The 24,879-nt window shown below is 39.1% G+C and overlaps 1 protein-coding gene across 17 annotated transcripts in view; it reads right to left on the bottom strand.

Annotated features, from left to right (window-relative positions):
* Positions 1 to 2,521: 2,521 nt before the first annotated feature.
* SLC8A1 (solute carrier family 8 member A1) overlaps positions 2,522 to 24,879 on the bottom strand; it is a 493,745-nt gene continuing 471,387 nt past the window's right edge. For 16 of the 17 annotated variants that reach the window (XM_015112192.3, XM_015112211.3, XM_077958223.1 and 13 more), the window contains one exon: positions 2,522 to 6,013. In XM_015112192.3, the coding sequence (XP_014967678.1) occupies positions 5,637 to 6,013 (377 nt within the window). In that variant the 3' untranslated portion in view covers positions 2,522 to 5,636. 17 annotated transcript variants of the gene reach the window in all.

Here is a 24,879-nt window from a genome sequence, read left to right as displayed (position 1 = left end):
ATTGCCAAGAGGTAATAGTGAGCATCACTAAGGGTAGTTGTATATAACAGGAGTAGCCATCGAAGAACTGCAAAGGCTGAAATTAGGGAAAGGAAAGATTAAGATTGCCTATTCCCAAGGGGAAAACTCTCCAACTCTTTGAAAAAAAGGCTAGAGAAGAATGATTCTAAAAAATGTGAACCACTGAAGCAGCTATGAATGACTGCATTGATAACAGATAGATAAGACAATTTTGGGCAAGCAAGTCTTCCTGAAAAAATATGGGTCATAATTTTAACTACTAACTCATATTGCTTTTTGAAGTTGTAAAATAATGCTCTTTCCTAAAAATAAAACAAAATAAACAATTTACATAACCACTGATTTAAATGTTTCTTACGAAATTAAATCAGATAACCTTTGACAAAACTGAAAATGTGGACAGCCTCTGAGTACATTTGGACATCTTGACAGGCAGGGAAAAAGTCAAAGAAAGTAAAATACTTACCATTTCTTGTGGGCTGGAAACCTGCGCGCTTTTTCCCTTGGGAGTTCCACCTCTCAGTGGTTGCTCCTTCTATAGATAAGACAGTCTCTGCTTTGAGAGACGATTAATCATGGCCTAATTAAGCTCCCAACATAAACTATCTATTTCAATTGTTTACCCTTCCCATGCTGTCCTTGTGGATGTAATACCATCAGGACCGCACAACATTTCAAAATGTACTGCGTGATGGGAAGACAATGAGATGGTTAGAAGCGGTAAGTACATAAAAGTAAAAAGGAATAGCAGGACTGCATTCTATTAGCAAAACTGTAGGTATATCTGAACAAAATCTAAGGATTCCACTTACAAATAGCATGTCTTTTTCTGAAATAGGATTCTGTATCTTTTGCATAATGCACTCACCAATTTAATGATTGGAATTGATATTTAACTTTGAGTTTTACCAACTGCCTTGGCCAAGTGAAATGATTACAATGATAAAAGCTGAATGCCAGTTGTAGGTCAGGGTGAGATCCAATATTACATGTTGTCAATCATAAAATGACCAAATGTTCTTGAAGTTATGAAACTACACTCAGAACTTGCTCTGGATGCAACTGCCCAAAATCATAGTCAGAAAGTCAGAATCAACAGAGAGACTCCATACCCTGAGCCCAAAAATATTAAAAGAAGTCTTAAAGGGGCTGATTTATATTCTTGAGAAGGCAAAGTTCTGCCACTGTTAGAGGATGGAGGGCATCATCATCTACCAGAGAAAATTTTCTAATTGCTTCCACAAAGTTATCAGATGTATGCCAGTCTCACTGGCATATTTTGACAGGTTAGGATCAGGGACCTTTTGCTGTGGAATCACAAATGAATCAAGACCCCTGCGGAAAATGCAATGTGAGTGGTGAGCTTTCATTAATAGTGAGGCCACAGGGGGAAGGCATGCATCAGAATCTTTGCTGCGGGATTTCTGAAACAATATTTTGTAACAATTTTATGTTGAAAAGCAACAAAAAATTAGTGCCATTAGGCTATGAAATACAAAAAGCAAAATTTTATAAAACCCTCACTGGTTGAAGGATGGAATCGGAAAATTTGAACCCATTAAAATTTGCTTATAAGAAATTGATAATTATAGTCACAGAATCTTTCTGAAAGGTTCTTAGATAGTCAAGGAACTCTGGTCATTGAGTTATTCTTTTTGCTGTTTAAAGAAATAGATGTTGGCTGCTCATTTTGTTTTAAACCAAAGGCTGGTACTCAAGAGACATACTGATAGTTTGATGCAATAGAATATTTAAATAGTGCCTTCATTCATACATGAAAGTATACCATATATGACCACATAAGAATATAATGAGGAATACTAAAGAAAATTTTAAAGATGATCAGATGAATAAAGTAGCATTTACTTGTACATGTGGACAGATTCTATTATAGTAAGAACTAAGTCCACTAATACTAATGTCGACTTCAAATAAGTACACAAATCTTAGAGGTCACATTTTTCCCCCACAAATGCTTATTCCTTTTCTGATGTCACATCCTCCTATACTCTTTTGACTATATGATACATGAAGTCAATAACATATATTTAGACAGGAATTATTAACGCAAGGCAGAAGTTCTGCAAACCAAGAGGAATATAACATATGAAACTAAAAGAACAATTTACTTAAGCATTCCCTTGGGGAAGAAACTGTACTACCATCAATTTTGGGATTGGAATTTTTTGGGATCGACTGATTTGATGTAATACTCTGCATGCTAACACATTGTCTGACATGTAGCTGTTTATGGGCTCATGATCTTGGATGCAAGAAAGGATGTAGATAGAGTGGTACTAAATAATGTAAAAAAATCAGTGAAATGGAGGAATGTCCAACATTTATCTCAGCACTGTAGGACAGACAAATATTCTGACACTGTGTTCTCTCGGGACATTAAAAAGAGAACATTGCATGACCGGAGGGTTGACGTTTGCAAGAGTTTGAATACTTGGTGTTTGCTTTTTTTCTTTGGATGATGATACCAATTGCACAATAATACCATTTTGGTTTTTATTTCTTCAAAACATGAAAACAAAAAATGAAGTAGATGACAATGAGAAAAGAGAAAACATTCCATACAGAATATGCTGTATCACTAGTGATTAAATCAGAAACAATTAGAAACTTTATTTGTCTGTGTCAGTAATGTGTACCATTTATAAGGAACAGCACAATTTGTGCACTTCCCCCCCTAAAGCTGTGCACAATACACACAAAATAAACAAATAATTTTACACAACTATAATAATAACAATCCTGAACAACCAGAATCATAGTTTCCTAGAACATGAAAATTTTAAAAGCAAACAAACCAAAAAGCTTTCAAATTGAAATTGACCAATGCAAGAATTTCTTAAAAGTTCTCTGTGAAAATTTGCTACAGGATTATCGACATTCCTAATACAGCTACAAAATGAGTGCAAAAATTTTTCTAATGTTTAAACAACTTATATTCCTTGAATATATTTACTTGGTGCTTCCAGGCTAGCTTTCCATTTAGCAGTTCTCAAAGAAAGAAAAAAGGATGGGAAGGATTGATTAGAATGACAAATACAGAATTGTAAAGTGTGGGCCATAGAAAAGCTCTATTGCCAACAAAGATAAAAGATGGGATACATTGGGCCTTCTCAGTGATCTGGATCACCAACATGATTGCCCTTCTTCGTTTAAAATGGAGAGATGTATTTATCTGCAAGTTGGTCAAGGATAAAGAGGGTGCTTTTCCAAACATATGCTTTAGGCTCTCGTAGTTAAAGAAAATCTTGGGTATAAATACAATTTGGACAATTGCTTTGATACAGTTTCAGTGTGTTTATGTTAAAAGAGTTTCATAATTGTTTGTTCTTACAAGATAAAAATCTTTCCATATGGCTTCCTTCACTTTTACTCACGAAAATAGTAATCGCATTAACTGTAACCCTTCTGAGGGCAGGGATCTAGACTGTTTTGTTCATGGCTTAGTCCCCAGAAAGTATCACACTACTTGGCACATTAAGTGGGTAACCAGCATTTAATTCCTCATTCAGTCACCAAATGTTTATTAAATGATGGATCATGGTTACTGAGTGAAAGAAGAAAAAATAAGTCTCAACAGATTTAATTTATTAAGTATTTTTGAATCAATACAGAGGGCTAGGGTTGAATCCAGCCTGGGATTCCTTATAGACACAGAAGCCTCCAAGAGGTGACCAAAGTCATTCTATTTTTTTTTCTCATTAGTGGACTCACTACTTTGGAATGTTGGGTTTATCCATGTTCTTTGGTATTTCAACATAGAAACAGCTATTCTTTTTAAAGGGTTAAAAACATCCCAGTCCAATCCTCCTGGGAGGTACTAATCTTATTTAATTGCCTTCTCTTTCAGCATAAGTAGAGGAGACACACTTTTAAAGGCCCATTGGTCACCCTGGCTTCTTTTTCTTACTCAGGAACTACTGATAAAATCAAAGGGGACTAGACTGGACATTGAAAGAAACAGGGCTCAAAATAGCCTTTTACATAAAAAAAAAAAAAAAAAGAACAAACCAGCACTATCTACCATCTGTGCCAGACAGTGCAGATGGGAAATAAATACTTTGCAGGGAGGGGTGTGGTGGAAAGGGTGGCTCTGAAAGCCTAGGCACATCCAACATACCCACGCCTCTATAAGGCCTTTCTCCTTGGCCTTCCTGAATTAATGGGTGATTTTTAGAGGCCTCTGATGTGTTCCACATGGCTAATTTTCCATTAAGGTCTTTGTAGTTTGCCTGCTATCCTCTCAATAACTTTAACTTCTCCCCACATGACAGTTATTGCTTCTTAGAAATGAATGTGCAGAACCATGAACAATAAGCCGTTTTCTCCTTTTATCCCTAGCAATTAATCAAACTCAATAACAACACAAAAGTAACAACTCAGGTGAAAAGAAAACTCACTTATGTCTTCAATGTCCAATCAACATTGCCGAATGGGAGAATAGTATGTACTATACTCTACTATATACAGATACTCTTTGTTTTATTTGTTTTTCACCATGCACTGTGTAACAGGTTATCACAACAACATTTCCGAACAGGCACATGAACAAGGAGCAAATGTTCAGTCATGGCTGGAACAAGATTGTGCAAGCCATGGATGCCTTTGAAAATAAAACTGACAGACAATCCCAAGCAACAGCAACATGGGACTGGGACACATATTAATGCAAATGGAAAATGATGATGTGTTTTTTGAATGGGGTTATTCTCACTGTTTGCATAGGGGATGGCAGGTGGACAGAAGGAACAGGGTTGGGATGGGGCACCTGGGGGCTTAGCTGGGCTGGATGCTGGAAGAAGGACCTTGCTAATCACAATCCAGAGCTAATGAGATAAGAAAGAAAGGATTTCGAATGTTTCTGGGAATCTAGGCACGTTTTCCTTGTACCTGTTAAACGAGAGTGCCGGGTATCACATCTTTAAATACCAGACTATATCTAGAACCATCAGATTTCCTGGCTCCATTCCACTCTCATGCTTCTTCTTGGAGGCAGCTTCACCTCTGCTCACATTCCGGAGATAAGCATGAACTTTGGTAATACAATGAAGACATGCTTCTTTCTTCTTCCATGCCCAGATTTTTTTCTTAATCCAAAATAAGTTTTAAAGTGATTGGGGGAGGTGAGGGAGAATATTAATGATTTAAATTTTTACCAAAACCCATTTACATGTGGATGGTTTCACTTCCCACGAAGAAAAGCAACAACCCTGACTCTCCCAACAAAACAAAACAAAACAAAATAACAAAAATAAAGCCAAACATTAACTACCTCCCCAGCCCCACTGAAAACAAAATCAAAAACAAGAAAACAAATCAAAGCCTGAAGGATTTATGAACCTGGTGAGAGTGCAGCCCTTCTAGACCGAGCTGCAAAGATGGCCCTGCCTCCATGCCTTGTTCAACATGATGATGCCCCTGGGAATGGGAGGTGATGGTTTTTGACTTCGACCCTAGTACAGAGTATGCTCTTGAAGCTGGATTCCATCAGCAGGTAAGTGAACATGACAAATGTCAGTTTCCTCTGTCCGTTATACATAATTTTTATGTATATATATGTATATATATATATAAATTTACTATATCTGATAGTTCCTTTAGAAGCCTTTTATGTGGCAGTAGGCCTCCAGGGAGGAGAAGAAAATGTACAAGAGCCATAGGAGCACAAAGAGGCAGGATGTGAGGAGCTTGGCAGTCCGGGGCCCACCCAGCTCACCTCCGATTTCTGGCCTCCGCCGATACAGCAGCACCCCCACATTGATGAAAGCAAAAATGGTGAAGAGAGTGACAGAGAAAGCTAGCGTGCCAGGGGACACTTTGAACTGTTCCCCATTGGCTGCATGGTAGATGGCAGCGATGGACCAGGCCACACCGATTCCCAGGAAGACGTTCACCGCGTTGCTGCCCGTGACGTTACCTATGGAGGCGTCTGCATACTGGTCCTGGGTGGCTGCCACTTTGCTGGCAAACGTGTCTGCAGAGGAAGAAGAGAAAGTCAATGACACTCATTCTTTTAGAGATGTCTTTTGAGTGCTGCAAGCTTCAGCTGTGTACTCTAGGATCCAACCCTTGATATAAACCCAGTGACCAAGAGATGGCTTTGATGTTCCTTTGAGTCAGACTCATGGGGTGGAAAGAACAGGATCTAGATATTGGGAGTTAAGGGTTCAGTGCTGGCTGTGTTATGGACTGAGAAAGTGATCTTGGTCAAGTTCTGTATCCACAGATACTACAGTTCTTTGTAATATTGAGCTTGCAGGGCAGCATTTTTTCAGAAAGTAGTCACAGCTCACCTACATCAGAATCAAGTGGGGTCCTTTCCAAACCTGAGTATTGCAAGGTACCATTCAGCTGTGCTGGGCATAATGACAGTGGCCCAGGAATCTATTTTAACAGTATCTTAAAAGATTCTAGGTCACTAAAGTTTAGAAACAGCTGCTGGAGGGTATTACTAAAAGATGCTGTATCAGCAGCTCTAGTTTATAGATGAGAAAGTTAAGATGTCAGGAGAGATTTTTCAAGATTCAAGAGCAAGCCAATAGTGGAACTGAAAAGAATTGAACTATAATAGTGTAGCTGATGTTTGCTTAGAGCCTTAAGAATAAGAAAGCAGATTCAGCTATATTACTGCATTGATTGTGATGGTAATTTTATGAGGTGAGGGAACAAGGCTTAGGGATGAGAAGTAGTGGATGCAATATCACAACTAGGAAAAAACCATGTTAGGGCTACAGCTCCTGCTTCATGTCTTCAAGGCTAATGCTTTCTCATGGCGCTCTTCTACCCTTCACTGTGCTGTGGGCACCAAAAACCATTTTCAAAGCACTTTGTATCTTTTTGTGATGATAGGAAAATCTTGGTCCACTACAGACGGTTGAACAACAGTGACTTGAACTTCTTGATGGGTAGAACACGGGGGTTTAGAGCACATTTGAGCCAGGGGACTTCAAATCCTGCCTTCACAGCCGACTCTGTGACTCCGAAAGATTACTTAACTTCTCTGGGCCTCAATTTCCTAACCTGTTAAATGGGGATAGTGCTGCTCACTTCAGAGTGCTGTTGGTAAGCTGAAATATTACATATAAATAAAATGCTTTTGATGCTTTTTGACACAAAGTAGGAGAGGCTGTTTTTGTTGTTTTGGAAACACAATATAAACTGAGCAGACTAGATCAGTTTAAAAGTTGAGGTAGGATCTGAAATAGCTTCCTATATTAAACATGTGAACAGAACTTGCAAGATACTAAATTTCTTGTCTATATTATGCCTACTTCCTGACATAAAAGTGCTGGCTGGGCACAGCAGCTCATGCCTATCATCTGAGTACTTTGGGAGGCCGAGATGGGCAGATCACTTGAGATTGGGAGTTTGAGACCAGCCTGGCCAACATGGTGAAACCCTGTCTCTATACTAAAAATACCAAAAAAATAAAATAAAATAAAATAAAATAACCAGGCATGGTGGTACACACCTGTAATCCTAGGTACTTAGGAGGCTGAAGCATGAGAATTGCTTGAACCCGGGAGGTGGAGGTTGCAGTGAGCTAAGATCATGCTACTGCACTGCAGCCTGGGCAACAGAGTGAGACTCCATCTCAAAAAATAAATAAATAAATAAATAAATAAATAAATAAATCAGACAAAGTCCTTTCAGCTACCTTGAACAGTAGGTTTATAGCAGATATTAATAACTGTCAAATTGAACTTATTTTCAAAGCCAGTAACAGCAAGCATTAAATGACTACAAGGTGTTGTGTTATCTGCTCTGGTCCTCCTGAGGTACTGGGCATGCTCTGAGCGTGTATGTAGTTGTACGTATGATACCTGGACTAGTCTCTCCCCTCTGTTGTTATGCTATTGCCACCATCCTTCCTCAGTAAGCTTCCAGTGGGGAAGATATGTTCAGCATGTAAATTTAGGGCAGCCCATGGATCCTCCTGCTTTACAATGGCTAAGAAGGTGTTTTAGGCTACTCAAAGGCTATTGCATCTGCAGTATCACATTCTTTCTGAAAGGGAGTTGGTCAGCTCTGAAGGCCTGTCTCATCGATTCTGCCCTCTGCCTGTGATGGAAAGGAGATCTGAGTAGTATTTCATAATTAAAGAAGTAGGCAAACACTGCTTATTCCATGCTAGGCACTATGCTACACAGGCGACGTATATATTCTCATTCAATCCTCTCACAAGCATTATGGGCTAGATGTCATGACTTCCTTTTCATGACATGTGAAACTGTGACATTGTGATATTATGCCTCTTGGATAGGGTCTTAGCAAAATGTGAATCTTTAAACCAAAGTTTGATTTCAGAGCCCATTCTCAGTCCACACCACATTGCCCCTTCCAGGAAGCCCGAAGTTTGTCTTTCCTCTTAGTTTGTTTCAGGTGGCACTGTTCCTTTCACTCAGAAACTGTGAAGCAGGTTCTTTCCAAATGCTCTTTCCTGTATCAGGAGAACAAAGATTGAAGAAGGTATGGGCAGTTTATGAATCCAGACTGGATTTGTGCTGCTTTGTGCATTCATGATCACACATTCATGCAGCCCAATCAACTATCACAGAGACTGGTGGGTAAAAGCAAAGCGAGACAAATCTTAATGGTTTCTTGTACTTCATTATTAAAAGTTAATAGAAACAGGGCAGCAGCAGTCTCAAAAAGAAAAAAAAGGAAGTTGCTTTTTTTTTTTTTTTTTAAAAAAGTCAGGCAGTGGAACAAGGAAAGTAAAAGAACAAGAGTCTGAGGCAGGAGAAAGCAGCTTCCAGCTCAGCTACAGCTGAGAAACACCTGAAATGTTATTCTAAGCTGAAATGACTGGTAGCACTGGCTGGTGGTGAACAGATGGCCATGTTAGGTGGGGCAGTTGCAGGGGTGGTAATTCCCTCTGTATGCTACAGGGACGGGTGACCTAGTGCTGTTCCATAGCATACACCTGCTTACCTCCCCTGGCAGCTGGTACATTGCACATTGGACTTCCTGGGTACCCCATATGTACTCAGAAACTCTGGGCTTTCTGGATGGCACCTTTGCTGCTGCACCAGAAGGAAAGGAAGTTTAAAATCAAAGACTCCTGGGTCTGGGGACTCAAAGCACTCGAACCAGTCCTTTAGGCTGACATGGAGGGCATACCTGGGTATGCAGGGATTTCCTCTCCCTCAAGCCATTTATCAGTAGCCTATTAATGTGAATGTTGCATGAAGATTCTTACTTGTAATAATAATAGGTTCCTATTTTCAAATGTCTCTTTTTTCAAATGTATTTCTTTGAATTTCCTAAAAGTTAATAGCCAAAGTGACTAGCTTGTCACATAAGTAAAACATGTTTTTGGCTACTTTGTGTCCCATAGGTTTTATTTACTTGGGTTAGACATCAGACCTTTTGTCTGTTTTTATTTTCAATTCAAAAGCAATGTAAAAAAAATACTGCAGGAACACATGCAAATCCAAACCACTAACCTTAGCTCCAACAGAGAGAGCTCTGTTTTCCAAATGAAGTGCGATGGATTCTCCCCAAATTACCTTTTATTGCCGCTTTGCTGCTCAACACATAGGGCAATCCATCACATACCATATGTTAGGTGCTGCCAAGTCTTACCCTGAACACTAAGACTGTAACCTGCCTATGGTTAAACCAGGCAAATGCCATTTCCTAAAATAAAATCCAAGAAATAACTACTGCCTTGGGCTTGAAGGGGATATAATAATATTCAGAGGTTGGCACATTAGATTAAAACATATATGAATCAGATTTCCAATGCAATTGACACAAAATATGTTGATAACAACGTATGTATTTTTTCCTTCATATATGTCCCTGGCTAGGTTTTTAATAGTTTTTGTTATTAACTCCCACCTTGAATTCTAATTAATTTTAGATCAGTCATACAGTTTTAGACTTTTAGTCCTGTCTCCTTGATACATATGACTATAAATCAAGAAGGAAGACTGTCAAGGAGAGAGCATGGCTGGAATTAAACTACACATCACAAAGTCAGGACGTAATTGTTCTTTGCAGGCCTGCCTCAAGTTCATGGTCTATAACCTTGTCCCAGTCATCTAGTCAATATGTAAAAATAGGACAATACTCCCCCTTTCCTACAACAATTATTCTTTACCGAAATTTCTCAAACTTTATTGCTACTTATAGGATAAGCATTAAACATCTCTTCTATAAAAAATGGTCATTCTCACAGTCTTGCAGGATGGACTTACGGATAATGTGTTATCTGGAGCAAGGGTTTCACCCAAGATGGTTCATCTTATTCTTGGCTCTTAGAGTTCTTTGGAGACCAGCTGTTCAGCTCTCCAGTGCTTCATGCCCAGGAACTGACACTGGCAGTGGTTTTAATTGGAGTCCATCCTGGTTATGAAGGTCTGCTTGCTTCTCCCAGCAACCACACCTTGATGTATTCATTGACTGACAAAGAGGCAGCCAGAGCGTACAGATCTTCATGGTGTAGTAGTGGAAGAAGCCTCATCAAAGAGACTCTAGGCTCTTCCAACTATCTGTATGTTCTTGGCAAGTCACTTCACTTTTTTAGATTCCAGTTTCCTCATTTAATTAGAGTATCTCTAAGACTCTTTCTAATTTTACTGTTTGGGTGGTGCACAGAATAGATTAAAATACTAAATTTATATGCAATGTATGATTTTGGTGTTTTTTTGATAAGAGTTTGTACATAACCACTCTTAACAATAATTAACTGATGATTACAACTATCTTATTGTGAATAAATGACTTAAATGAAGTATTTGAAAATCCTAGGAAGATCTCAAGACCTGAAGATACTACCTTTGATCAAACTGTGACAATATTTATGGAATTAAACTGCACAGCACAGTCATTTACCTTTTAAAATTAGATAAGAAATGTTGGCAAAATTATCACCTTCACATCACTCTGACTGGCCATTCATTGATATGAGTGAAGCCAAGGTGGCAGAGAGATGACCATGTTTCAAAGGCTGTGTCTAAGGTTAATAAAGTCAGAAGTGCCTGGAGAGCTTTGCCTAAAAAATGTAGATTTGGGGTTTCACCCCCAAGCTTGTCCAGCCTGCCTTATTTTGTTGTTGTTGTTGTTCTGTTTTGTTCTGTTTTAGGTTTTTAGCAGCCTGAAGCCATGGTTTTTAGTTTTTGTCTCTAGTGATAAGCAGAAAAGAGGGGTGACGAAGGGGTTTTACTGGCCTAACCAGCAACAGAAACTAAGAAGCCATGACTGTATTCTCTCTCGGACATCCCTGCTAGATCCACTTAATCAGACTCTCTGAGGATAGGATACAGAAATACACCTTTTAACAAGTGGCTTAGGTTGTTCTTATTTATACCAAGGCTTGAGAACCATAGCTGTAAGACACGGGAAGGGGAGCTAGCACTCCAAGTGCCCAGTTTTGGGGGTTTTCCTGTAAGTAATAGATATTTGAGTTTCAGGGAAGCAGTTAAACACAAGTAAGGAGAAGCTGGTTTCTCTTAGAAACATGGACGACCTTGGTTATTTTGCTGATAAAATGTGGGTAGGCGTCTTGGAGATGCTGGGGCTGCTTAATTGTAACTCCTTCCACTCACAATATGGTTATTCTCCTATTTTTTTTTTAAACCCTGTTCCAGCTACCCTAAAAGGCCAAACGAGGGAGAATCTACCTAAATTGATTGAATTCTGCTGCTCTGTTTGCCAGGTTGGAAACTTACCTACTTCATAGGGTTTTGAAGGAAATGAGTTAACATGAACAGAATAGGATCTGGCACTTAATGGACGTTCAGTATTATTAGCTATATTTATTATACAACAAAGCCAGATCCCCAGAGAATCCATACATGGTAGGGAATTCTGACTATTGCCAATGATTCTATACTTTTAAGGAGTTATAACACCCTTGAAAAATTATTAACTTGACAATCCTTTGCATTTAGAAGTGTGATAGTGCTTAAAATTCTTAATTATTTTACTTGGAAAATTTCATACAACCAAAGTCATTAAAAGACATTAGAGCTCTTTTGGTTTAAAGCCCAAATCTTACTAATGGCTGTGAGGTAGATGTCTTTGCTTAAACAGTGTATATATTCCTCTCTTTTTTCTTTCTTCTCTTCTATACCCTCATCTGTCTTGCTCTTTTAGAATCAAAAGAGAAATATTGTTTACTTAGGTACTTATTCTTCTGCTGTCACTGAAGACCTTAAACAAGCATTTGTCTTTGGTTGTGATATGTATTTACCCAAGTAAATAGAAAACCTCTCTCTCTCTCTCTCTCTCATTCACTCACTCACTCTCTCTCTCTCACTCACTCACTCTCTCTCTCTCACTCACTCTCTCTCTCTCACTCACTCACTCTCTCTCTCTCACTCACTCACTCTCTCTCTCTCTCTCACTCACTCACTCTCACTCACTCACTCTCTCTCTCTCACTCACTCTCTCTCTCACTCACTCTCTCACTCATTCACTCTCTCTCTCACTCACTCACTCTCTCTCTCTCACTCACTCTCTCTCACACACACACACACACTGCACTGGTTCATGTGAAAAGAATCATCATTTGGCTTCCAAGTGAAGTTCAAGAGGTAAGGGAATTGCTGATGTATGATTGATTAATAACCAGGTAGATGAGGAGTTGAAAAAAGGAAACACACTGAAAATTTCTGCCCATAAAAGTTGTCCTTGAAGAGGGTAAAGAAGAAATGGAGACAGTGACATGACCTACTTTTAGAAGAGAAGGAAACAGAGATAAGTAAAAAGTTCAAGAGGACCTCTATTGGCAGGATCAGGGCACCTGCTTCTAGTCACTTTTGTCCCCAGCTACAAATGAGAGTCAGCAGGATAACTTTTGAAAACACGAACTTGTTAGCTCCACCTTGAGTTTCTGCTGAATCGGCCAGAGATGTGGCTGGAGCGTTGGTATTTATCAAAGCTTTCCCAACCAGATTGAGCTCCACTAACGGACTACTCCCAGCCCTGGTTTCTTTGTCCCTGTAAGGAGGACAATGATGCCTCCCTTGGATTAACTGAGGTAATGATGCATGGAATGAGTGACGCATAGATTTGTTTTTAAAGTAACCATTTTTGTTATTGAACAAATTAGCTATTTTTCATTTTTTACATGTTAACATGAATGTTTGTACTTTGTGGGCTTAGTTTTCCTACTTTGTATCTGATATCCTGCTATATTTTAAGTTCAAAGAAAGAAATTTATTCTAATTAAAGGAGAGAAAAAATGGAGGTTTATTTTTTCAGGGATCACAAAACAGAGAAGTGAAAGGATACAAACTAGCAGTGCAGCACTGTTTGATCTGCTTTCCAAACTGTAATTCGAGTCATGTTCTCAAAGAAAATGATAACACTCTACTACACACACCTAGAATAGGATTATTTTTCAGTGTGATGTTCACAGGTGTCCAAGAGAGGATCCAAGGGGTGTTGACAAGGTCTAGATAACTGATACATTTGACAACGGACAGAGTCCAAGGAAAATATCAAGAAGCTTCATCATGTTCAACTCCAACTGTGAATACACAATGGTAAAGCAGCTGATCGTGTGAAAGAAAATAAATACAATTATTCCATAGAGAAACATCAGGCTGACTCCTTTAGCAAACATGGATCAGAAACAGATTAAGGAGGAGCTATTTTCATGAAAGACTCCTTATTCTTTAATACCATTAATGGAGATAATTCTCTGATAAAGAAAATTACACTCTGACACTCAGATACACACACTCACTTCACTGGTTCATGTAAAAAGAATCCTCATTTGGCTTCCAAATGATGAATAATTTTTTTTTGATTCCTTAAATTCTTGGCTTCTCCTGGCATTACATTTAGGCTGTCTTTATAGTACTTTAAAATGGGCTGGAATGAACCTGCTTTTAAAATAGCATCAAGTTTTTGATATTTTCAGTTTTGAACCATGATTCTATTACTTTCATAATAACCCTTATTTTAATAATGCAAAGTCTGTGAGGGCAAAAAAAAAAAAAAAAAGATTTAGTAAAGCAACATTTGGCTAATTTTGAAAAGGAAAAAAGGGCAAATCTGAAGCTAAAAACAAATAGCTGACTTAATTGTCATTTTCCCAAGCCAGATGGTTTGTTATTAAATAGATATAACTGAAACTAACTTCCTGCCTTAAACACAATCTAGGGCTGCCCTGCACTGATCAGTGCCTCTGACTCCTCCCTTCCTAATCATCTCCCTTTTTCGGCTAATCCTCCTTGCATTTGAAGCCTAGTTCTGTCTTCTATGCTTTGTTCTATTTCTGGATCATCCATCTCCTATCCAAATCTCCTCAAATTCTCTTCTCTCCTATTTAGAGATAGTAAAGACATAGGTTTTCCTGTCTTGCTAGAGCTAGTTGAGAAGGATCAGAGAGAGAAACTGTACTCTAAGTTGAAGAGAAATCTAAAGAAAATAGAAACCTTCATTCTCACAGGCAGGTAGCCTTAATGGGTTACAAGGAAACTTCGTTGTCAGCTGGATTATACTGGTGTGATTTTAAGTGTATGGATCTAGACAATATGCTGAAGACATGTGCCTTTCCCCAGTGGATATCTACCCAGTTACTCCTTCCGCAGAGACATTTTTTGAAGGGGTTGCTTTGTGTATTATCAGCTCACAAAAATATTAACACTATTAAAAGTAGGCCACTGCATGCAACCTCAATCCAGCACAGGAGGCAGCATGTGACACTTGAGGACAGGTGAGTCTTGAATGGGTTCTGAAAATTTCCAATAATTCACTCATTTTGCCTTCCACTTTGCTGTGATTTGGTGTAAAATTTCCTCCATTAACCCATTCCTATAGATTAGTCATAGGATACAAAAAAGCATATATACCTATCAAAAGCCTGAAAAGTCTGCAAACTATTTGGCCCAGCAATTCTCTACCTCTGAGGCTCTAGAAGCAATTTTACAAGCACACAAATTTATATCAGGGATTGCAGCAGAGGTTCTATGTTAGAGAAAAATTAGAAACAATTGTCTGTCATTTTAGAAAAAATAATTTGCAACTTGATATGATATTGTGCAACTATTAAAGTACACTAACAAAAACATTCATGACACACGCTAAGTGAGAAAGCAGGTTATATAACTATGCCTACTATCAGTGCATAGTGTGGGTAAATATTTGCTATATATCTGTATACACATTTTTTGTGCAGTTTATTTAAATATCCCAGGATTTCACAATTTTAAAGGTGCAAATGGCTGAATGTAGATGGTGGTGAGATGGCAGGATTTCTTTTTCTTGTTTGTTTATTAACATTTTCTATTTTATTTACAAAGGGCATGTATTGTTTATTGCTTGTGCTATTAAAAGCTAATAAATACAGGTTTAAAATAGATATATAAATACAGAGTCTATCTGGGAAGGATGAATGGTTGAATTTCAGCTTCTTTCTGGTCCTTTTGGTTAATTCAACAGTCATAATTACATTAGACAAATCCTTGGATGAAAAGCATCCTACATACTACACACAGAGCAGGTGCATCTCAAAGGGTGTAGCAGGGAGGAGGAAGGAGTGGAATAGAAGAGGAGGAGATAACTTTAACATCAGGATCTGACCTGGGATCCAGTGTCAGGAGGGTGCCTAGGACAGTTCACAGTATGGAACAAGAATCCTAAAACGCAACTTCACCCACTATGAACGTTTGCCCAGCACCAGCTGTGAAGGAGAGATGTGTTTGTCTTCATTTTTCCCATCTATTCCTGTTAAGCATTGAAGAACTGCAGAGCAGCACCAAAATCCTCTCAATTTTATATTTTGTGCTACAAATACCTTATATTTTATTACTAACAGTATGTTTTAGTGACTTCCACCTACAAAATTGCTTTGCATATTCACTTAACCTGACAAATACCTTTTACAAGCTTGTTAAGAGATTCATATCCTTGAGATGTTTGGGAAGGGGCTGCAATGCCCGTCTTTCATCATTTGTGCTTGGGCTCTTACTAGACAGGTAATTTGTAATGCAAAACAAAACAAAACAAAAAACCTGGAAAATAAGGCATAGAGCTCTACCTAAGCTGCTAAGAATATGCCATGAGCCTGATTTCTCAAAATCTTCTCCTTTGTCTGTCTCCCAGGGATGTAGGACAGCTTCTTGTGGATACTTAACAAAAGATAAGTATAACAAAGATACTTATCTTTTGTTAAGTATCTCTTATTTTTATAGATTCTTATAATTTCCAGAGCATGTCCATGAATGTTATATTATCTGCCATGCCTGACAATTCTGAGGAGGAAGATGGGTGGGAACAGTTACCCTTAGTTTCATTTTGTCAGAGGAGGAAATGGAAGCTCCTTAGGGGTCAGAAGAATGTGAGGGCACGAGGTGGGATTAGAACCCACATCTTGTAATTTCTGGTGTTCAGGTCCTCATGCTGCCAGTCCATTTCCAGGCTCCTTCATTAACTTGCCAGATAACAACCCCATACTCTGAACATGATAATACATCTGTGCTGCCTAACTCTCAGGGCTGCTGTGGGTATCAAAGAGATAAATTATAAAAACATACTTTTAAAATGATGAAGCTATACAAATCTAGTTACTATTAAAGCATTTTTGTGTGTGTGTGTGTGTTAAATGCAAGGGGTCTGCCTTCCTGAAACCATCATTAACCATTGGGATCTTACTGTGATCATTTGTTGAATATTCCAAAGTCATAACTAATCCGGAATATTTAGAATGGAGGGTCTGTGGGAGAAGAATCCAGGGCAGTGGGGTACCATCTGTTGAGAACAGAGTCGGTAGGGGGGCTCATATGAGAGTACCAGGTGCCGAAGTAAGAAGGAAAAATAATTCAAAGCCATTATTTGAAGTGGAAAGAAAATAACTTTTCACAGTTTCTGAGACTAGACCTGCCTGAGTAAATCTTGGGGTGGGGGTTGGGGGAACACAGATTAGAGGTCTGAAGTGTGATTTGTTAGAGATTAGTGGTGTAAAAAGTCAAAGCCCCCAATTAAAATACCCCCTCCCCCACATAAACACTCTCTATTCTATGGCTCCATGATCTCGCTTTATTTTCTTCTTAACAATGTTCACCTTCTGTGCTACCTGAAAGTTTATCATCTGTTTATAAGTACCAGTCTTACTCCATGGGAGTAAGATGATAGCATCTGTCTTGTTTATCCCTACCTCTGCCATGCCCAACACTGGCCAGTACAGAGTGGGGGCTCTTTAAGTATCTGAGAATGAATGAAAAGACATGCAGAATGGCTTGAAAGCCTATGTTTTGCCACTGGCTCATATTGTTTCCTTTGTTTTAGTTTTTTAAAATGGTATTTATCTCTTTTTAAATGCCTTTATGAATGGTGTAGAGGAAAAACCACTTGAAAATTTGATGATCGAGAATGCCACATTGCTTTCAGAGACTCAGTTTGGACTTCCTAGTTAGCTATTGGCATTATCAAAATACAGTGTTTCATTGTGAATATTTCTTGTCACTAGTATTCCACTGTAGACTCAGTTCAGTTATAGAAGCTATAGATGAAAGAACTTAATCTTTACTCTCAGGATAAGAATGCTTGACATAGTAGAAATTATTGTCAGGTTCTTCTAAGTGGTTTGCCTCATTTCTCCCCAAAGCACAGACTAAAGAGCAGGAAGCACTTCCAGCCACTTCCAGTGCAGCCTCATACCAAGTGCTGGTTCCCCTCGAGCAACCAGAACTGCAGTCCTCTAATGTGACAAGTGGGTTAGTTTTGTGGTTCTGGTTTGCCATATTTCAACCATCTGAAGGCTCATCATACACAGAATCCTTCACAGAAGGACATTTTCATGCTCACTTGGCATAGTTGTGGTTAGCTGTTGTTTTGTAACTATAACTCAGGAATCACAGGCTATGATAAATCCTCTGGTGGGCCCATCTGTGGACCCCAATGGGATCATTTTAGTCTGGAGCTGCAGCAAGCCTTCTTGTTATCTAGACCCAGGAGTTTTTACAATGATAACCTAATAATAGCTTATAATTTATGGAGGACTATGCCAAAAAGTCCCCTGGGCTCCAGAGAGGCAGGATGGGGTGGGGAGCAAGCCAGGGAGAAAAAACAAACACGACACATAATTTCTTGATTCTAACTAATACAACCAAAATAAGCTGTTTTCTCCTTGAGCACAAAATATAGGATTTGTAGATGCTTAGCTGAAAAAGGTTATCAAATATGGGCACTAACGGAGTTAATGTTTTTAGATCATGTGCTAGAAAAGATGGATTGAACAATGCAAAGCATTTGATGGATTGAAATCCTTTTCTGGAATGAAGCAGAGTATCAACAAGTAATACAGAGCTTATGTTTCATTCCTGAGAAAAGGCAGGATGTGAGGTCTGTGTGCTGAGGAGCAGTGATGGGATTCCAGCTGGCACTGTGCATAAATGCCAAGCAGCATGATTTCATATCTATAATATGCACTACCCCAAACAGATATTAAAATTTTTATGGCCACATGTAAGCTTTGCCTTTTAAACTGAGTTAGCGTTTTATTTGTTCTCTTTTCTAAAAATACCGATGGGCTTAAATTCATTTTGTTTCTCATGCAGGGACCAGACATGGCAATGAAGTTTTGCTTTCTTATAGCCCCTATTTTCTTCTTTTGCGTTTAGCAACAATGGGTCATTCTTTATGTAGGGAGGTCATGCACAGAGCCTCTTATCAATAGGCTGTGGTCTGTGTGCTCTCTTTGCTCTCTTCCTAATGGTTGTGATGATCTGAATGGATTCAGGAGCCAACAGTCAGCACCTACAGTGTCATGTGCTGGGCCATGAATGAGAGTAAGAAGCTGCATTTGTGAGAGCTGCCTCCTTAGCACTGTGTTGTGATCAACTGACTGAACTGATCACGGACATTTGGCATTTATATATCATTAAACATACGTACTGCCCTAAGAGTCTAAGAGTTCACAGTGCTAATTCTAAGGGCCATTGTGCGATCCCCACCCCCCAGCAATTTGCAATGTATGAACCAAGATTACTGTTGGGGGCAGGGTAGTGGAATTGTTTTAAAAAGGTGGACAAATCCATATATACACAAAGCAATGAACAAAAAATATCTCACTCATGTAATTTACAAATATGTACAGAGAGATTCTGTGATGAATAATTTGAAAATCTTACAAAATCCATGGTGAATTCTGACCCTATCATGTAGAGAATCCATGACATTTTTATATTAGCATAGGTCCTTGTGAAAAATAGAGAAAAGACAAACCTATTGAGTCAGAAAGTACATCAGTGGTTGCCTGGGGCAGAGGGTGGAAATGAGGATTACCTATAAATGGCTGTGAGGCATCTTGCTGGGGTGATGAAATGTTCTAAAACTGGATTAGGGTAATGGCAACAAGACTTAGTGAATTTACTAAAAATCATGAAATTGTATGTACTACAAATGGACACATTTTATGGTATATAAGTGATACCACCCTAAAGTTGTTAAAAGATGCAGACTGAGATAGCATTTAAAAAAAAACCCACCAGAAAACAGTGGTCCTTGAGATGTTCTATTTATTTTTTTCAGACAGTGTCTTACTCTGTCACTGAGGCTGGGTGTAATGGCATGATCATGGCTCATTGCAGCCTTGGCCTCCTGGGCTCAAGTGATCCTCTCATCTCAGTCTCCTGAGTAGTTGGGACAACAGGTGCACACCACTATGCCCAGCTAATTTAAAACTTTTTTTTTTTTTTTTTTTTTTATAGAGACAGAGTCTCACTATGTTGCCCAGGCTCGTCTCGAACTCCTGGACTTAAGTGATCCTCCTGCCTTGGCCTCCCAAAGTGTGGGGATTACAGATGTGAGCCAGCACACCTGGTCACCTTCATTTCAAATGTGAAAAGGGAGAAATAAAAGTCATCAACATTATTTACAAATCATTCCTTAAAGACTGACATTCTTGTGAATGTTTTTGTTGCACTCGACGTTCATTCCCTTTGCTGTACCCCCGAGCCTTGAAAAGAAGGGGAAATTTACATTCATTCACATAACACGTGCATAACACCAACCCTCCAAACACAAAACACACCAACGCACATCTGTATGTTTGTGTTTCTACCAAGTGCCCTTCCTCTGGCCAACCTAGAGTATGTTAAGAAGGCCTAGATAGACTAGGATAAAATATTTTTAGCTCTCTTCTCTTATCCTGTGACTTTTATGGGACTGAATAAAGTTGGCTGGTATGGGGTTGGGGCACTAATCCAAAGACTCTGCAGGACTTCAGATCGGGCAGGACACATGCTGAGCATCCCTGCTCCCTGGACCACCTCCTGGTAGATGACATCATTGTTATCATCCTGGTTCCCCTCCAGCTTTGTACTCAATGCCAGCTGCCCATGCAGTACTGCCCTTTGAGAGAAATAAATCAAGGAGTATAACTACCAACAAAAAACCCTTAAAAGTATTTAATAAAAAATCTCTTCCTTTGAGGAGAAAGAATAAAAGATGCAAAGAGCTTTGAAATGGATCTTTCCCGGGTTTTTACAGATGCTTTGGGTCGGCCGCATGCAGCCTATTCCCCACTGTTTTTTTAGTATACGGTAAGAGGCAGTTATGGTGCCATTTCTAGAGAAAATCTTGTAAATTCTGGTTTTTAGCCTTCTTTTGTTTCATTCTCGCCTCAAAAATATTTGCCTTTGCAGGCTTCCTTTAACTCTAATGACATAATCTATTCGTGGGAAAGTGTGCTGGAACGTACAAAGCATTTAAACTCCAGACTGCTGCTTGCTGGAGTGAGGTTAAGATAAGGTCCCGTGGAAAGTCATTTGAGTGATTAGGGCTGTCCTGTGCTGCCCCTCTGGCAGTGTCCCTGGTTGGCCTTGCCTCTTGGCCTGACTACAGATCTGAGGGTCCATTCAGCCATACTGAACATTTTTGGTAGTAAAGAAATTCGTTGCTTATTAGAGTATGTGAAAACAAAATATACTTGCCCTTTAGGAGCCTCTTGGGGAAACTGACACCATAGCCACTGGGAAATACTGGCTCAGGGTAAAGTAACCCTGTTTTCATTTCCATTTAAGCTGATGTGAAATGTAGCCATCCAATTAAATATGTATGCACCCTGTCACAATGGCACCTCTCGACACTGTCTGTCTGACTTGAAATGTCAGTGTTGACAGGAGAAAGCTCATGGTCAGTGAAATTGCAGGAAACAGAAGCACCTTTGGATATGTCCACCTCACTAGAATTCCTAACATAGGGAAAAATGAAGACAGGCTGAAAATTTACTTGGTTTTTCATTTTTCAATTGCTGCAATGTAGCTAAGGTAAATACCCCAGGAGGCCTAACTTATTCATCAGTGCATTGAAATAGAAAGTAAAGGAGATCTAACATTTTTGAGGGTCTACTATGTGTGAGGCTCTGTGTTGGGTATCTTATAAATTCACTCTCGTGTAATCCTCACTACAACCCTGTGAGATGGATTTTCATATTCTTATTATTCTGGCTTAGAGGAGTTAAGCAATTTGCCTCTGGGGGTGTCATACATCTAGTAAGTAGAGGAGGGAGGGTTGGGTTTCAACACAGGGCTACCTGCCTCTAAAGCTCATGTTATTTTATAACCCCTTAGTGCGTAGTCATTGTGCTAAGATTTTGCATAACTTCTCTGAGATGGAGACTGTCAACTGTCAATCTATCTGTGAGCTTTGCACCGAGAACAACAAATCTGTTTGAAGTAGGATGGGATGAGAAGAAATGACGGAATTATTCTGATTCTCTGCTGTCCTTCAAGGGAGCTCAGAATTCAGAATGACTGGACACAATTTCCCAAGGGGAACATGTTTGTGATGAGTGGGCATTTTCGTGTTCCCTCATGACCACATCTCTGCTGTTAAGTGAAGAGTAGACTGAGTGTGTTTACTGGTGAGACTTAACAAACTCCATGGTTCCCACTCCTACTTCTGCTCAGAGATCTAGAATACTGGAACATAATTTCCAAAGCTGCCAGTAAGCCTTGGCGGAACATGACTGCTAGGAGGTTGTCCTCAACATGCCCTTCCTGGGCCCCACTGACCAGTACCTGGGTGGCCGCGTATCATAGCTGTGTTTGATCTAGCTCGGGAAGACCAAATCTCTCTTTGTGTTCAGATTCATTAGCGGCACATGGCTATGCTGAGGGGGATTATCTTGGTATTCTATTTTTTTTATTTTGCCAGCTGGGTCAGAACTGAACATCTTTCAGTGGTCTTAGTGATTACATTTTTACATATAGGAAATGCTAATAGTTTATGGGCATAGAACTGGATCTTCATTCATTTCTGAATTTTTTCAAAGCATGGACTCCATTAGGTGTTTTTCATGCCAAATAGAATAATAACAGTTCCTAACCTTAAAGATTTAAATGTAATCTTACTGTTGCATGCCTTGAAAGTAAAAAAATAATAAAATTGAGGTAAAGAGAGAAATTAAAAAATTTCTTAAAACATTTGTAAGGCATATGGAAAAGAGTGTACGTAATACTTTAAAAATAAGTCCAAGATGGCACGATAGAGTAGCTAAGTACCAGATTATAAAAACAAGAGATAACATGGATTCCACAGTTTACCACTCATATGAACTTTGACTAAATATGGACAAGTCATTTATTCTCTATGAGTCTTTGTTTCTTCATGTAACATGAGGATACTAGTAGTTACTATCCTATAAGCTATTACGTGATTTTAGACAGGGCCACTACAGTTACACCCAGGCATGTGGTACCCCATACATCTCCAGGAGGGTCACTCAGATTATGGGGCCTCTTGGAGTATGCAGCATACAACCTGTACAACCATACAAGTTACTTTAGGGTCCACTGAGAAGTAAAGCAACAGGACACAGTAAATTAAGTTGTAAAGTACTTGCTGTTTAAGTGTTCTACAGAATATCTTAGTTGTGAGAGTTAGAAGCCAGAAAATTAAAAACTGAAAAATATAAGCTATCAATAGCTGTTTTTCTCATTTACTAAAAATAATAAAATGTTTTATAGCACAGTGCTGAATAAACAGAAAAAAGATCATTTTCAGGGGAAGGATCTAAGCATCAAAGCAAAACAAAAGGTTGAAAGGAGGAAAAATCATTTCATATCACTTAATGACATAACCTAAGTAAGATAATAAAGTATATACAGTGCCTATGCCCAGCATATAGTGGAGCTTTGTGGTGAATTTTAAAAATGTTCCCTCCCTGCTCAAAACTTCCCATTTATTCTCATTTTCTGGTGTTTTCTATTCATTTTGACTTTTTTTTAGAGTTGATCTCCGTGTAAATAATAATAGTTTCCTGTATTTTATACCAATTTTTAGTTGATACATTCTCTGAGATCCATGCTATTACTTAATCTTCTTGAAAACTTTGTTTGAATTGCCATGTATCATTAGGCTGATTTTACAGGCAAGAAAACTGAAGCTCAGAGAGTCAAGAAATTGGTTAAAACCACACAGTAAGTAAGGGTTAGAAGTCTAGGTTCCTGAATTCAGCTCTAAAGCTCTCTTCTCTCTACCCTCTTGGTGCACAGTCATTAACACCACACTAAGAGAACATGGTGAACAACCAGGATAACCAGTTTTATCTATCAAGTTCTTCCTATGGAATTCAGAAGTCTAAAAGTGTTGTAATTTAAAAATGACACAATTTTCCCCCAACATAAGGTTTTATTTTATTCAAAAGGTTCTACATACAAGATTGGGGGGATGGTAGAAACCAAAACTATCTTCTTCTCCTTCATGCCTTAAAATCCTTAGAGGGAAATAACTCCTATTTGACAGAATCCAAGGGATAAAAGAATATTCAAAACATAGGAAGGACACAGAAAATCATACAATGCCAGGGACTAAAGGACAGCCTAGCGTACCCAATTTTTAAGCTTTTCTGGCCAGGTAGCAACCAGCTGGTACCGGGAACTAGTGGTAGAAGTCAGCAAGCATCAGATACAACCCCCACCAAGACGAGTGGAGAAAGATGAAGGCAAGACTTAATGGGGACAACACCCCCCCACCACCACTCATCGGTATCTAAGAGTTCTCCCTGCAGTTAAAGGAGGATGCTTATTCTATTTATTTGAATCCAATAGGAACAAGAGATGAAAGTCCGTATTTTGAATCTGGGATATAAGCTGGAATGTCCTGGCCCAATATATCCATGGCTTATCCAAGTAAACTGTAAGCTAAAAGACTGTCCAATGACTAGGTGGCCCCTAGTCCAAAAAAAGACTGGGCTCCAAATACTCCTTAAATTTCTTCCCTTTATTTTGGACCTGTTTTTCCATAGAAATAATGTGATATATAACAGTTATACACTTGTGTTAGGCTACTGCAAAATTCAGCAGTCCAGAGTATACCTAACGGTTTTTGTTTTTTTGAAATGGATTCTTGCTCTGTCACTCAGGTTGGAGTGCAGTGGTGCGATCTCAGCTCACTGCAACCTCCGCCTCCCGGGTTCAAGCCATTCTTCCGTCTCAGCCTTCTGAGTAGCTGGGATTACAGGTGCCCACCACCACGCCCAGCTAATTTTTGTACTTTTAGTAGGGACAAGATTTCACCATGTTGGCCCGGCTGGTCTTGAACTCCTGACCTCAAGTCATCTGCCCACCTCAGCCTCCCAAAGTGCTGGGATTACAGGTGTGAGCTACTGCGCCTGGCCTACCTAAAGTTTAAAAAGTACTCGCCTGAGGTCTGGGTCTTGGAAGAAGGGATCATAGGAGAGAAAAGACCAAAAAAATACCTTGCTCCTCATCACAGTTCCCACCATAGCCAAAATTATGAAAGAGGAAAAACATTTGTTCTGAGGGCCTCAGTTCTCTTAAGTTTACTTTTGTCACTTCTTACGACAATAACCTCAGATATGTCCTATTCAAGAATAAGCAACACTAAAAAACATCTATCTACCTCCCTCAATAA

The sequence above is a fragment of the Macaca mulatta genome, chromosome 13, assembly GCF_049350105.2.
Source record: "Macaca mulatta isolate MMU2019108-1 chromosome 13, T2T-MMU8v2.0, whole genome shotgun sequence".
Taxonomy (NCBI): Eukaryota; Metazoa; Chordata; class Mammalia; order Primates; family Cercopithecidae; genus Macaca; species Macaca mulatta.
The sequence above is the reverse complement of the archived record's forward strand: the minus strand, read 5'-3'. Positions and strand labels throughout refer to the sequence as shown.